Source organism: Enhydra lutris, unplaced genomic scaffold (assembly GCF_002288905.1).
Source record: "Enhydra lutris kenyoni isolate GAN:26980312 unplaced genomic scaffold, ASM228890v2 scaffoldscaffold20, whole genome shotgun sequence".
Taxonomy (NCBI): Eukaryota; Metazoa; Chordata; class Mammalia; order Carnivora; family Mustelidae; genus Enhydra; species Enhydra lutris.
Genome location: NW_019154104.1, coordinates 29639872 through 29653396, shown reverse-complemented (window position 1 = coordinate 29653396; position 13525 = coordinate 29639872). Strand labels below are relative to the sequence as shown.

General features: G+C 61.7%; 1 protein-coding gene across 1 annotated transcript in view; it reads left to right on the top strand.

Moving 5' to 3' along the window:
* The first annotated feature begins 1323 nt into the window (after window positions 1-1323).
* LOC111148560 (brain enriched guanylate kinase associated) overlaps window positions 1324-13525 on the top strand; it is a 28707-nt gene continuing 16505 nt past the window's right edge. Inside the window, exons 1-2 of the mRNA XM_022505221.1 lie at window positions 1324-1376; window positions 2924-2952. Of these exons, the coding sequence (XP_022360929.1) occupies window positions 2939-2952 (14 nt within the window). The 5' untranslated portion in view covers window positions 1324-1376; window positions 2924-2938. The remainder of the gene's footprint in view (window positions 1377-2923; window positions 2953-13525) is intronic.

The window sequence follows — 13525 nt, the reverse complement described above, 5'->3', positions numbered from 1 at the left end:
TCCGTAAAAGGGGCATTTCAGGAATATTCCCAAATCTTGTGCTTCTGAATTGCAGAGTCAACTTGAACCTGAAGGTCTGGCCCCAACACTAAGACCATTGCCAAAGGCATTGCACCTCCACACAGGGCTGGCCTCACTGCTCCCCAGCCACGTACAGCTGTGACTGCTTATCACATGGGCATCCAGAGCCGCGTCCAGGCTTCCAAACCCTGGGTGAGGCTCTAGGCTAGCCCTGGGCCAGGGCCTGGAAAGGTCCTGCCCCGGAGGGGTACGCGTCTGGTATGGAGACCTAAACCAAACAACTCCACTGGGTCTCCATGGAGGGCTGCCTGGAGGAGGCGATCTTTAAGGATGAGGGCACAGGCACTGGGTCTGGGGAGAATCTGAGTCCTCGTGGAGGGGTCAGAGCCAGGCTTCAGGGTCTGGAGTAGCAGCATGAAGGGAGGGGCTCCAGGGTGCCAGGGCTAGACCCCCTCTCCTTCCCCACAAGCCTTCCTGGCCTGCTCCCTCCCCCACCACCAGGACAACTCAGCAGCCTCCCCAGAGATTTCTTCTTGGGGATGAAACTCCCAGACAGACCTTTTAGAGAAGCTGAAACATTCACTATAAATAATTAATGCTAGATTTTTTAAATTAAATTTTAATACATTCTTATTAATTTTAGACAAACTCCCTGGCAGATCATTCACTGTGAGTGATTGAGACAACCAAAGACATAGGAGGGGTGCCCCTAGCCTTTGCGGGGGGGGGGGGGGGGGGGGAAGGCCTCTCTCTGAGGGCTGGGTTCCAGGCCCTGCTGGGCTGGGCTGGGCTTTGGCCTTTGCTTTCCTTATCGGTGAAATGGGAATGATGGCTTCTCTGCTGAGCGGTCCAGAGGAGCCACCATTTTGGGGGCCAGGGGTCGGGGCGGTTGTGCCAGTATTTATCCTTGACCCTCTGCGGAGGGGGAACTCCCAGGACAGAGTGAGGGTTTCCTTTCTCAACCATTAGCCCCCAGAGGGCAGGGCTCACCTCATTGGCTGTCCGCTCCCACCGCAAGAACTTAGCTCAGAGCTAATGCATGTGCACGAAAGCGCCGGGGGATGGAGGAACACTTGGGCTTTTGGGGTTGGGTATGAACCTGGCTGGGGCTGACCCTGAGAAAGCACGGCTCCTCCCACCCAGCGCGGGCCCTGTGGAGGCCAGGCCTGCTGGGTGCTGGGGGTGCCCCGGTGAAGGGACAGAGCTCCTGCCTGGAACTCACAGCCAGAGAGGAGAGGCAGGAAAAGACACGCCACAGTGGTGTAGGATCTAGGCATGCCCTGTCCGTGTTTATTGAGCGCCTGCTGTATGCTGGGATCTAATGTGCGGAGCCCGGTGATGGGGACCTGGGAAAGGTGGGCCTGGGATGGATACGGGGGCTTTCGGGGGAGGCATTGGCTCGGCGGCCAATTCTCTGTCTTTAGGGGAGAAGGGTTTTTAGAGGGGGGTCTGGGCTTGTGGGCTCCGACAACTTTTAGAGTCAGTGTCGTATCTGGCGACCAATCCGGGCCCCCGGCGGATCCTTTCTTCTAAAATTCCTTCCCCCCACCCAGCCCCTCCACTGCCCGCTGGTGCTGAAGGGCAGCAGAGCGCTTCGTCCGCCTCCCCCTGCCCCCAACCCCGGCTCGCAGGTGAGGGTACAGGCCAGCGGAGTCCCGGGAGGGCCTGCCGAGCACCCGGGGAGTTGGCGGCCGAGCCCGGCGGAGGACCCCGGGCCGGGCCTCCTAGCTCGGCGCTGTTGGCCGGGCTGCGCCCTCGCCCGGCGGGGCGGTGGGGGAGGCGGCGTGGGGCCCGGACCGGAGCGGAGCGCGCTCCCGGCGGACGCGGCGGCGGCGCCGGAGCGAGGGGCCGGGATGGGCAGTCATCAGTCTTCCCAGGTGTGTCGCGTGGTCCCTGGGCTCAGACCCCCGTCCCCCTTTAGTGCCAGTCGTGGCACGGAAAGACGGGGGGAAAGCTCCCGGGAGCGGCCTTCCCGGGCGATGGAGAGCCCGCCCCGCGCCCCCCGCTCCGCGCAGGAAGTGCGATCCCGCCCGGGCCGCTCGCGGTCCCCATCGGTCGCCGGCGCCCGCAGGGTTAACGGCAGCGGGTGGGTCTCCCCGCCCGGCGCGCGGAGGGGCTGCCCGGCTGTGCGGAGCTGGGCAGGGAGGGTCTCCTAGCCGCGCGCGGGCGGGTGTGCGCAAGCCCGGCAGGGAGCCCCGCCGGCGAGCCGGGCGCGCAAGGGTTAATCCCTCGGGCCCGGGAGGGGCGAGCCAGGCCCAGAACCCCAGAATCTGAGGGCAGCGGGGTCTCTGACTGAGCAGTCTGAGGTCCCAAATGCCATCACCCTCGGATCGTGTTGAGTGTCGGGTTCTGCAATCCCGTATGGTTCCCAATTCCTGGATTCGAACAGTCTCCGACTAGGAGATTCTGCGATTCCGGGCTCGGCTTCCTCCAGGAGGGAGCGCGGGGTTGGAAGGGTTAACGGGCGGGCAGGTGGGGGGGGCGGGCGATGTGCTGGGAGCAGCGGGGGCCGCGGCCCCGGGAGAGTTAACGGGGCCGGCCCGGGTCCCCCTTCTTCGGGCGAGACCGGGATCGCCGCGGGCCGTGCCATCCCGAGTCCCCAGGCCGGCCCCCTCTTCCCCCCGGGGGGCGTAACTCTGTGCCGGGGAGCGCGGCGGCCCCGGCGGGCTCACCTGTTACTCGGCCGCGACCCGGCGCACCCCCTGAGTCCCGGGGACCGCGGCCCGGGTCGGGGGCGGAGAGGGCAGGGGTTGGGGGCGCGCGGGCCGGGCTTGCCGCCGACCGAGCCGCGCGGGGCGCCCCGCCGCCGCACCCGCCCGTGCCCGCTGTGCCCGGCTCCGCCCGGCGCGGCCACGGAGCGCACGCCTCCTGCCTGCTGACCCTCTCGTTTGGTTTCTCGCAGGCCTCTGCCGCAGACATGGAGAAACTCAGGTGAGTGCAGCGTCTCCCGGGCCGCGGCTCGCGGGGTCGGGTCGGAATGGGGGCGCTCGGGAGGGCGGGGTGGGGGGGGCGGAGGGCTCCGCCCGGGCGCAGACACGGGGTCCGGGCCGCTTCGGCAGGGCTGGCGCGGGCCGGTGTGCAGCCGTGGGGTGCGTGTGTGCGCGCCGCGAGACAATGGGGAGCCCCTCGCGCGCGGGGGCTCCTCGGCCCGGGCCAGGGGCGGCCGCGGCGGGGGGAGCGGGTGCACCGCAAGGGCCTGCACGGGCCCCCCCCACCCCTGCCCCGGTGCGCCGCCCCGGACTCTCGGCTGTCCCCTCCCCGGGACCCTCCGGGCTTCTGCGCCCGCTGTTCGCGCCGAGTCCCCGCTCCGGCTTGGGGCCCCCTCCCCCCCACTCCCAGCTGACAGTTGCCTGGTTCTGAGCTTTTAAGTTTACGCCTCGTGGGGGCGGGGGTGGGGGATGGAGTCCTCGCGGCTGGCCAGCCGTGGCGGGCGCGTCTTGGAGCCATTTTGGGGGAATCCCGCGAGTCCGGGAGTGTCCCCTGAGGCCTCCCTCGGGGTGCTAAACTTTGAGCCATCGTGGACTGCCCCGGGCTCCCTTCTCGGCCGGCATCAGCCGATGTGAATATTCACGACTTCCTCCTCGACTTCCCTTGGCCACCCTGACCCCCACTTTGGGAACACCCCTCCTGTGTTTTCCTTCCGGAGTCTGAGCCGAGGCGTTGTGTGGGCAGCAGGCCCAGCTCTGACTGTTAGGTTTCGGCACCATCCCCCAAGGTCTGGAGGGTCTCTTGACCTCCCCCCTCCAGCTGCCCCTCCTCCCAAGGCCAGAATCAGCATCCAAGGGGAAGGCTGCTCGGTAGCCAGGACGCATATCCCCTGCGGGTCTGGGACCTAGCAGAGCCCAGGCTTGTTCCAGAACATACCCCAGGATCTCAGGGAAAGAGACCCAGCTGACCCTAAGTGCTGTGGGTGAGTTGGGAATGTCCAGGTGGGAGCCTGGGACAGGTGGGCTCACAGAAGCCAGAGTCGGGCTGTTCAGAGCAGGGCCATCTCCTGGCCACTGAGCTGGAGTGCAGCCCTCTCTTGGTCCCACTGGGCAAGGACATACTTGTCCCTGGCTAGGAGGAGGGAGCCCGGTCTCTTAGGTCATTGGAGCTCAGACCCAAACTCTGATGCTCAATCTGGCCCACCTGAGCATGGTCAAGGTCCAGGTGGGGCAGGTGAGGCCCAAGGAGATGATGAGCTTAGGCCTCTAACCTCAGGCCAGGGTCCTCCCTGATACCCAACCTTGGCTGTCATCTCACCCGTCTACGGACCTGGGATGGGTCCCTAGGAAGAAGGGACACTGCTTAACTCAGCTGGGACTTGAAAGGTAGCATTCACGGGGCACCCCAAGACCAGCTTGGGGGAGGGGTATCCCTTCTGTGGTTCTCTTTGTCTTTCTCTTGCTCTCCATGTCCACCCACCCCTGTGTTCTGGGCAGTGGGGACAGAGAGGATGCAGGTGGGCAGGTGAGTGAGGGGGTAAGGGGGCCATCTGGGTAGACCCACTGCCTGAGATGCTAAGGGCATCGGGGGCTGAGGCTTCCCTGGGCCGAGTCCCAAAGGCGAGTGGCAGTAGCCTGGGCTTCTGGGCTGTTCTGGGCCACTTGGGCTTTCACCTGAGGCAGGATTTTGGAGCTGGTGGGGGTGGGGATCCCATGGGGCCGGGACACAGTACAGCATCCCAGAACTGGGGAGGGTCCTGCCCTCCTCTTCTTCTCACCCCCATTAGTGTTCTCAGAGCTGCCTTAAGGGCCTTTCCAGACCCTTCCTTACCAGCCAGTGCAGGGACTGCCCCTGTAGGGTTCCATTCTGCATTTAGTGCTGTTGGTGGGGGGTGGGGCAGGGGTCCGGGACCAAGAGGCCTCAAACGAGGTAGGGGAAGTTAGTCAAAACGGGAAGGTCATGGGGCTTGGGCAACCACAGAGCCAGTCTCTGGCCTCAGGTTTCTCATCTGTGAAGTGGATGTCCTAATCATCCCATGCCTCGGCAGGGCTGTTGGGAGAATGAGGTGCCTCACCTGAGACCTGGCCCATAGCAGGGGCCCAGGTGGGGGATCACTGTGGGGCATCTGAACCATACTTTGGTGGGTTCCCCAAGCTCGAGAAGGTGCGTTTGTGGTCAAAATGAAGGAGTCTTGGGGTGTCCTGGGCCCCACTTCCTACTCCTAGATTGCAATTCTGCACTTTGCAGGCTGGGCCTGGGGATCTGAACTGAGCTCCCAGTGGCAGGTCCTCCCCGCCCCCCATACTTGACATCCCACCCCCACTCTGGAGCCTGGAACCAAGTCTAGCTCGTGGAAGGGTCCAGGAAAGATGTGATGAGTGGACAAAAGGAACCCAAGGCTCCCTTCGTGGGTTTCCCCTGCCCCAGCCCCTCTGCTCACCCCCACCCCATACGGAAGCCCCCCTTCTCGGTCCCAAATAAATGGCCAAGCCTTTCTGCCTCAGCCTGTGCTGTTCCCCTGCCCAGAACGCCTTTCCACCTGCCTTCTTGTCTACATGGTAAACTCTTTTCTCCCTGTCACCTATTCCCTGTTGCTTTTGGGACTCTCTTGTCCCTTACCCTCAAGTGGAATCATTCCCTTTCTGCGTACTGAGTCCTGCATTGGGCACTGAGACCGCATAAGACCCAGGCCAACCCTCCAGAGCAGGTGGGGACACAGGCCCATCAACAACAGATCTTCCCAGGGAGCCCAGGCCAGGGACACTGGCTTGGGATATCAGGGAGGGCTTCCTGGAAGCAGGGGTATTTGAGCCAAGGCTTGAAGAATAAATAGGAGTTAGCAAGGAGGATAGACCAGAGAGACCTCCCAAGAGGCACAAAGTCCATGGGAGGCCCTAGGATGCAGGGATGCATTCCGGCGGGGGAGGGGGGACGGGAGGGGGTGGAGGTGGGGAGCACCCTCTGGCGTGTGCCCTGAAGGGGAGCCCCTTCTAGCAGAGCCTGGGTCTGCCCCCTCAAGTCTTCCATCCCCAGCGCCCAGCAGGGGCTCACCATGGTCATGCTCCCCCAGGTCTGGCCACCTCTGACCTGGGTTCCCGTGTCCCCTTGCCCTTGCTCCCTCAGCCCTCCTGCCTCTGCCTGTGACACTTGTATTTGTGGCTGTTGGTGAGGCCGGGCCGCTGTCTTTTTGCAGGGCGGGGAGGTCAATCCTCAAATCAATCCCCTCCTCCACTCTCCCCTGCACAGGGTCCCCTCTGCCTTCGCTCCTGTGCTCCTGCCGTGGCCACTTTGTCTGCCTCAGGCCTTTGGGCCAGCCCCGTCCCCTCTGTGATGTAGGAAAGTGGGTCAGCCACCGCAGGGACGGAGCAGGTGCCCAGGAAACCAGAACTCTTCCCGCTATGCGGCCCCCCTCCCTCTCCCCCAACCAGGATTTTTCAAAGTTGTGAACTGTGACCAGCATACAGAAAAGGGAATAAATATCTGTGCCGTCTAGAGATCAAGTTTAGAACGGCAGGCGCCCGGGTCAAGAAGATGAATACCGCCGGCCCTCTAGGGGCGCCCCAACACCCCTCCCCTTTCCCAGCTCCCTCCGGCTCCCCAGAGGCCTGGGGGGGAGGCAGGTGGCTGGCGTTTGTGACAATCCATTCTTTGTTTTCTGCATCCTTCTGCCACCTGAGAGCATCTCTGACTCTCTAACGGACAGAGCCCCTTTTCTTGCCTGGTCTAGAACCTCCCATCCACGGAGTCTTGCAGCCTGTGTGCCAAAGGCTGGCCTTTTCTCGCCAGAACAGTGTGTTTGCGTGTTGGCGGCGGGGCGGGGTGGCCCACAGCTGGTGTGAGTGCTGTCCCTTTCTTCTCTGCTGGAGCAGTGGGGTTGGCTTCCTGCCTGGACCCCTGGGGACCGAGCTGCAGGATGGTCCTGCCCAGGTGCTCTGGGAGCCCACATGCTGCATGGTTCGGGGTCCGCCCCACCCCGGGGCAGAGCTGTAGGGTCAGGAAGAAGGGGTGGGCCACGCTCCTAGTGCAGCCCAGGGTCGTTGGGAGGTCCATGACCTCCCAGCACTTGGCATCATCTTTGGGGGCGGGGAGGGGCGACATGGTGCTGTTTCTCAGGGTGGGGGGATGCTAACCACACTCCCCTGGATTGGTGCTCACTGGGGCTTCCTCTTCTGTAAGTTCCCAGTGTGTTTTCCAAGCTGTCTGACCAGCTTGTGGGTCTTCTTGGGCCAGGTCCTTGTGCCAGTCACCTCCCAGCGGCCACTAGCTTCCCGCCCTTGAAATGGTCCTGTGATGAACAAAGTTCTTAACTTTTTAATTCGGTTGAATGTTTTCGGCTTGTCCGGCAGAGTAAAGCTTTTTTGCCCAGGGACACCATGTTCACGTCGCTGCTCTTTGATGTACTGTGATGACTGATGTTTGCTGTGGTTGTGCCCCTGCCAACGGCCACTCTCCGTGCTGGGGATGCTGTGGGGAAACACCAACCTGGTGTCCTGGACATAGAGACAGACGACATGTCATGGTGGAAACGTCCAGTCCCACTGACCTCCTCTCCCATGACTCTCCCCTCTAGCCGCCTGGCCTCCTTGCCATTCCTCAAGCACATTAGACAGGCTCCTGCCCCAGGGCCTTTGCCCAAGCTCTTCCTTTCGACCTGGAATGTTCTTCTCCAGATATCCATATGAGTCCTACCTTCCCTCCTTCCACATCATTTTCAGATGTCAGGGGGACATCTCGTTTCCTGACTGCTCATTCCATTCATACTATCAACCCCCCTCCCTGCCCCCTCTCTGTCTTGATTTTCCCTGCCACCCCGATCTCCAGCTGACTAGTGATTTGCTTTATTTTTTTATCTTGTTTATTACCTGTCTCCCCACTCCCCTGTCCAGAAGACCAGTCCACTGCTGACCTCCAGTGTTTAGAACTGGCACATAGTAGGTATTCAGTAAATGCTTTTGGATGAGGCCACACTGTGGCAAACAGTGCGGAAGGAGGAGCTGGACAGCCGCTCCCCACTCTTTACAGTGCTCGAGAGGGAGCCTCTCCCTCACTTGTGCCCTCTACCCGACTCCTTGGGCCCTCAGAGAGTAGTGTTATTTATTATTATTTTTTTATATCATCCCCTGGGAGGCCCTCAGAGCTGCGAGAGCCTCTGGTGGAGGGATTTGGCCTCAACAGGAGGTGGGGGCCCTATTGAGACAAAGAGCAGGGACGGGGGCCTTCTGGACGGGGGCAGGAGCCTGAGGCAGGTGGGAGAGTGGCACCCGGAGGCAGGTCTTAAAGGTGGGGCAACTTCCTCACTGGGGGGCTGAGCTCTGACCTTCCCCGGATTCTCCGCCTCCTGCCCTCCCAGCTGTGAAGGATCACAGAGCTGGAGGGCTCCAGGGAAACTGAGGCCAGAAAGGGACTCACCCAGATCTCTGGGGCCAGGAAGGCCACAGCGTCCCCAAGCATCAGGACGGTGCCCAGTTGGAAGAGGCCTGTCTGTGTCTGGACCAAATGGCGCAGCCCACCCCCCTGGGGATGCCCATGACACTGTCCCCTCAGACAAGAGGCTTCCCATCCTCCCTTCCAATGTCCCCCTCTTCCAGGCCACAGCAGCACCCTCCCTGAAGCCCAGAATTGAGGACACACCTCTGACAGCTCCAGACCCCTGCTGGCCCCCCCAGAAGACCCAAACTCTTGCGCGGCACCCGGACCACTTTCAGTGCATGGCTGCTCCCCTCACTGGTCACTCAGAGGTGGCCTGTCCTGCCTCCCTCCACAGGGACCCCTTCTCCCATCTACGAGTCTCCAGTGCCTTGGCCCTCTGGGTTGTCACTGTTCAATTAATTTGCTCATCGATCACATGCTTGACAAGTATTTATTGAGCACCTACTGTTTGCTCCAGGCTGTCATAGGCATGGAGGATATGGCAGTGACCAAAAACTTCGTCTTATTAGGGGAGACAGAAAACTTTTTAAAATAAATATCACAGTGACCAGTGCTGTGGAGACCAAAAATGTCCCCAGAACAGAAGGGCAGTGAGTGTGTTGCGGCTGGGGCAGCCCGGCCTGGGAGACCTGCCACACACAGGGAGGCGATAGCTGGGTGCAGGCCTGAGCAGGTGATGGGTCACCACAGTTGTGGGGGGAGGGGAGAGCTCCAGGCAGAGGAAACAGCAGGGGCAAGGTACAGAGGAAGGGGATGTCCTGTGAGAAATGGGGACAGGCCCAAGTAGCTGAGCAGAGTGATAAGGAGGCCAGGGAGGTGAGGGGGACCAATGGAGGCTCCGGCTGAGTGGGGACGCCTGAGGGCTGGCGAGCAGAGCCATGGTGGGATTGGCTCTGTGTGGCGTGAGGGGGCACAGCTGGGAGGTCAGGACGGGGGCAGGGCAGGGACCAGGAGAGTCGAGATGGCAGCTTGGACACCGCCGCCCGCCTCCCCACCACCGGGCAGTGACCATGGAGGTGGGCGAGAGTTCTGGTGTATTCGGGAGGAGAGCGGACAGCGTCTCCTGATAGGATGGATGTGGGGTGTGAGGGAAGGCAGGGCATCCAGGACAACTCCTGGGTGTTGGGCCAGAGCAAAGGATACAGCCATGTCACCTGCAATGGAGAGAGCTACAGGGGGAGAGCAAGTTTGGGGACACATGGGCTGCTGTTTTACCCATGGGTTTGGGGTATTCCTGCTGCATACTTGCTCTGGGTAGGCCCCCTGTCCTGGAGGCCATCCGCATTCTCTGGGCAGGGTGAGCACGCAGTAGGTACTCACTGAGGGTTGAAGGACTGGCTGCCAAGTCAAGAAGAGCTTTTCTGGGGACCGGCTACCTGCTGAGACCCATCTGATGCCTCTAGGATTGCCTTTGGGTTTTCTTGTCCCTTCCCTCCAGACTGCCTACTCTCTGCCTCTTGTCTTCTCCACCCACTGGGCAGGGCCAGTCCCTCCCTAAGTGGGGTCCCCAAGGCTCTCTGCCGCACTTCTAAACCTGACCCTAGCGGAGGAAGGTTTATGTGCTAATTCTTACTATGGTGTGAATGACTACCTTGCTTTGACTTCCCCCTTTGGGTTTCCAGGCACTACGAAGAGACCCTCCACACTGACTATTCTTTCTTCTTCTGCCCTGCCCTTCCAAGTCTCCTATCCTCACAGCACATCTGAGTCCCCACTCTGGAAAGCCTCCCTGATGAAGCATGTGATTAAGAAGGTAGACTCACCTGGCTTTGAATCCCGGCTCTATCACTTACTGGCTATGTGGCCTTGGACAAATTTATGCACCTCTCTGATTCTCAGTTTCTGCCTCCACAGAGTGGGCATCATAAGAGCACCTACATTAGAAGGTTGTTTCCAAGATTTCATTGTTACCATGGATCTTGGCACCATGGATCTTGGGGTTAATGGTCTGCCTGTTAACTGCCTGCCCCCACTCCCTGGTGCCGGGGCTGGTGAGCCAGTCAGGGAGCCCACCGCAGGGCAACAGTGAAGAGACCGTCTTGACGGAGTTGCTGATCTGAGATGGGGAAGACAAGATGGCTCTTGGATGAAGGCGGCAGGACGCGGGGCCGGGTCTCCTGGGGTCCTCAGCCCCTCGTCCCACATCCCTCATGGCCAGCAGCGTGAGGGTGCTCTGCCGGGGTCCAGTGTCCTGGCAGGAGAGGGTGGGGACCAGGGCTGGGGGACCTGTGGTGACGTCTGCAGGGGCCGTCCTGGGGTGGGGAGGCCATCCTGGGAGAGTAGCCTGTACTAGCCCAGGGCCCTTGAAAGACGCCCTTGCCCCTAGCCATGACTCCTCTGTCTGCCAATGGGCAGCACCCCCCACCCAGGGAGGTGAGGATTCAGTGAGGACACGCCGGTGGCACACAGTAGGTCTCGACACGCCAGTGGCACACAGTAGGTCTCGCTAGGGGACTGAGTCACTGAATGAGGGTAATCTCAGGGAGCCGTTTCCTGGAGGAGGTCATGGTGGTCACAAGTACCCACAAGTGGGTTTTGAATCTGAGGCCCAGAAAGGCAGCTCTTTCCGGCCCAGTGGTGAAAACCCACCATCATAGCTCCCCTTTTCCTCCAGATGGGGTTTGGCCTCCTGGGGAGTGTCTCTTGCCCTGGAGAGGTGTGTGGGGAGAGGGAGAGGCAGGGGTAGCTGGGGAGGGGAGAGGAGGGCGGGGCCAGCCAGGAGCCCAGAGTGGCAGGGCATGGAGGGAGCGCAGGGTTGGGGCCCTGCAGTGTTGGGGTCACCACTAAGCCTCCCACAGCTCTGATGACCTTCGTGATCCCCGGATTCCAAAAAACAGGCCCTCCCACTGCTCCAGTTACCATGTGCCCATGTCTGTCTGCAGTGGCTCGCCGGCTGGTGGAGGTGCAAATGAGTGAAGCCGTTGTGGGATCCTTGGTGGGCGGCCATGAACCCCATCACCAAAGTATTGAACAGTGGTGCCTTCTCAGCCAAGGGGCTTGAGGGCAGAATTTCAGGTGCTGGGAGGTTAATTTGGGAGCCCCTCATTGCCTGTGGGGCCAACCCCATGATCATTCCATCCATCCGTCTTCCCGTGGTCTCCCCGACTCTGGGTGGAGAGTAGGTCTGGCCTCGGGGCAGGGGAGGGGTCTGGGGCCAAGTGTGCATGGTTGTGCCTTCCAGGCCCCCCCAGTCTAGAGTAGGAAACTCATGAAAGAGCAGATGCGCAGTGCCCAGCTGGGTGTTAGGAAAGAGGGGGTTGGGCAGGGGGTGCCCAAGGAGCCCTTACAAAGCCAGGGGTTCTGGGGGGGCTTCCTGAGGGCCCTGTGGCTTGCCTCCCACCAAGGCAGCCTCCTTGGGCTCCCCTTCCTGGCTCAGCCACAGGAGGGACAGCCCCAAGCCACAGCCTGGTGCCCCAAGGGAAAGGACCAGACACTTGGCCTGTACTCAGCGCCTTCGGCCTGTGTCTCCCCTGCCAGCACTGAGTTGGCCCTTTCCCCCAGGCCAGGGATCTGGGATGCACCCTGGTCCCCCGCCAGGATGTTCTCACCTTCGGACCTTCAAGAAGGAGAAGGAGAAGAAGGCAGTGCTCTCAGGAGGGGGAAGGCTCAGCCCTGCCACCGTGGGCTCCGTTGGTCCCAGTAGGCTGAGAATGAGGACAGGCAGCATCCCCACAGAGCAGTGAGGGAAAGGGGCGGTCCTTAGAGGGTCAAGAGAAGGTGGTTTTTGATGTCGGAGAATGCTCTGGAAGAGAGAGAGAGACACTGGTGGCCAGGGAGCAAGGGGGGAGTCACTGAGCCACACCCAGAGGGGGTCGAGGGCTGCCTGTCATGCCAGCGGGCGGTACCAGGTGTTGGGGCAGATGTGGGTAGGTGGCTACACCTGGCCAGGGACATCTGTGTGAGTTCCCTCAGGGTGGCTTTGTTTCCTCAGCAGGGCGGAGGGATGGGGAGGCTGAGCAGGGAGCGGAAGGTGTGAAGTCGCTTTCCAGGCGGGTGGGAGAGGGGACGAGCTGGGAATGTGAGACGATTCCAGGTCATTCCGTCAGATGAGCACAAAGCGAGTCCCAACAGGCAGCTTTGTGGCTTCCTGCTGTCCATGGAGAGGCGGCCTTCACCAGGCTGGGGTTTGGTCCCAGCACTCCTGCGATGAAGGGAGAGGCAGGGAGGGGATGTGGAGCCTGGTGCATGGGGACCAGATGGGTGATGGAGGGAGGGGTGTCCCCAGTGTGAGCTGGAAAGAGAGCAGGGTGTCGGAAGTGGGATCGCTGAAGGCAGCCAGCACTGGGGAAGGCCAGCGGGGCATCCCCGCAGGCGTGGGAGCTGGGCTGGGTGCCCCTCCCGCCCGTGGGGCGCCATCCCTCAGCCGCGTCACCCCCACCCCTAGTCATCATTGCAGCAAGAGTTTTGCGTTGCCACGTGCCAGCCACATGCTGGGGACCCACATTGTCTGCCACTGATGGCCGCCTCTTTAGGGCCCAGAGTCCTCAGCCTTCTCCCAATGGGCCTTTCCTGAAAGGGCTGCTGGGAGCTCAGCTGAAATCAGGGCTGCCCAGAGGCTGTGGCCTCCTGCAGTGCCTGGCCCCAGCCTCTGCCATGTGCCTGGTCTGACACCAGGCTCTGGGCCCCTGAGGAGGAGGCACAGACAAGGCCCCTTTACCCAGACAGCGCCCCCTGCATTGTAAGACCGGGACCAGGATAGCGAAGAGGGCATGTGACCCAGCTGGAGGTCTGGGAGGGCTTCCTGGACGAGGTGAACCCAAGAACCAACAAGCTGGGAAGGGGTGTGCTGAGCAGGAGGGGCAGCATGTGCAAAGGCTCGGGGTAACTTGCAGCCACTCTGTCCACGTGCCCAGGTCACCCTGCCATGTCCCAGCCCTGGGCACCCCCTGGGTCTCTCCAGCCTCCGAGGGCTCATTAGGTCACAGGGACCCCAGCGCCTGGCACGTGGTTCTGCCTTGCAGAGAGAGGGGGACGCAGGTGCTAGGCTGCGGCCACCTGATAAGGTGAGGAGGGCTGAAGCGAGAGGGGGCAGTGGAACAGCCACGTCACCAGGGGCCGTGGGGAGGGCAGGGATGACGCTCCCGCTGGGTGAACTTAGCGGGCCAGGAGAGAGTAGGACCCGGGCAGGTGTTGAGTTCAAGGACTT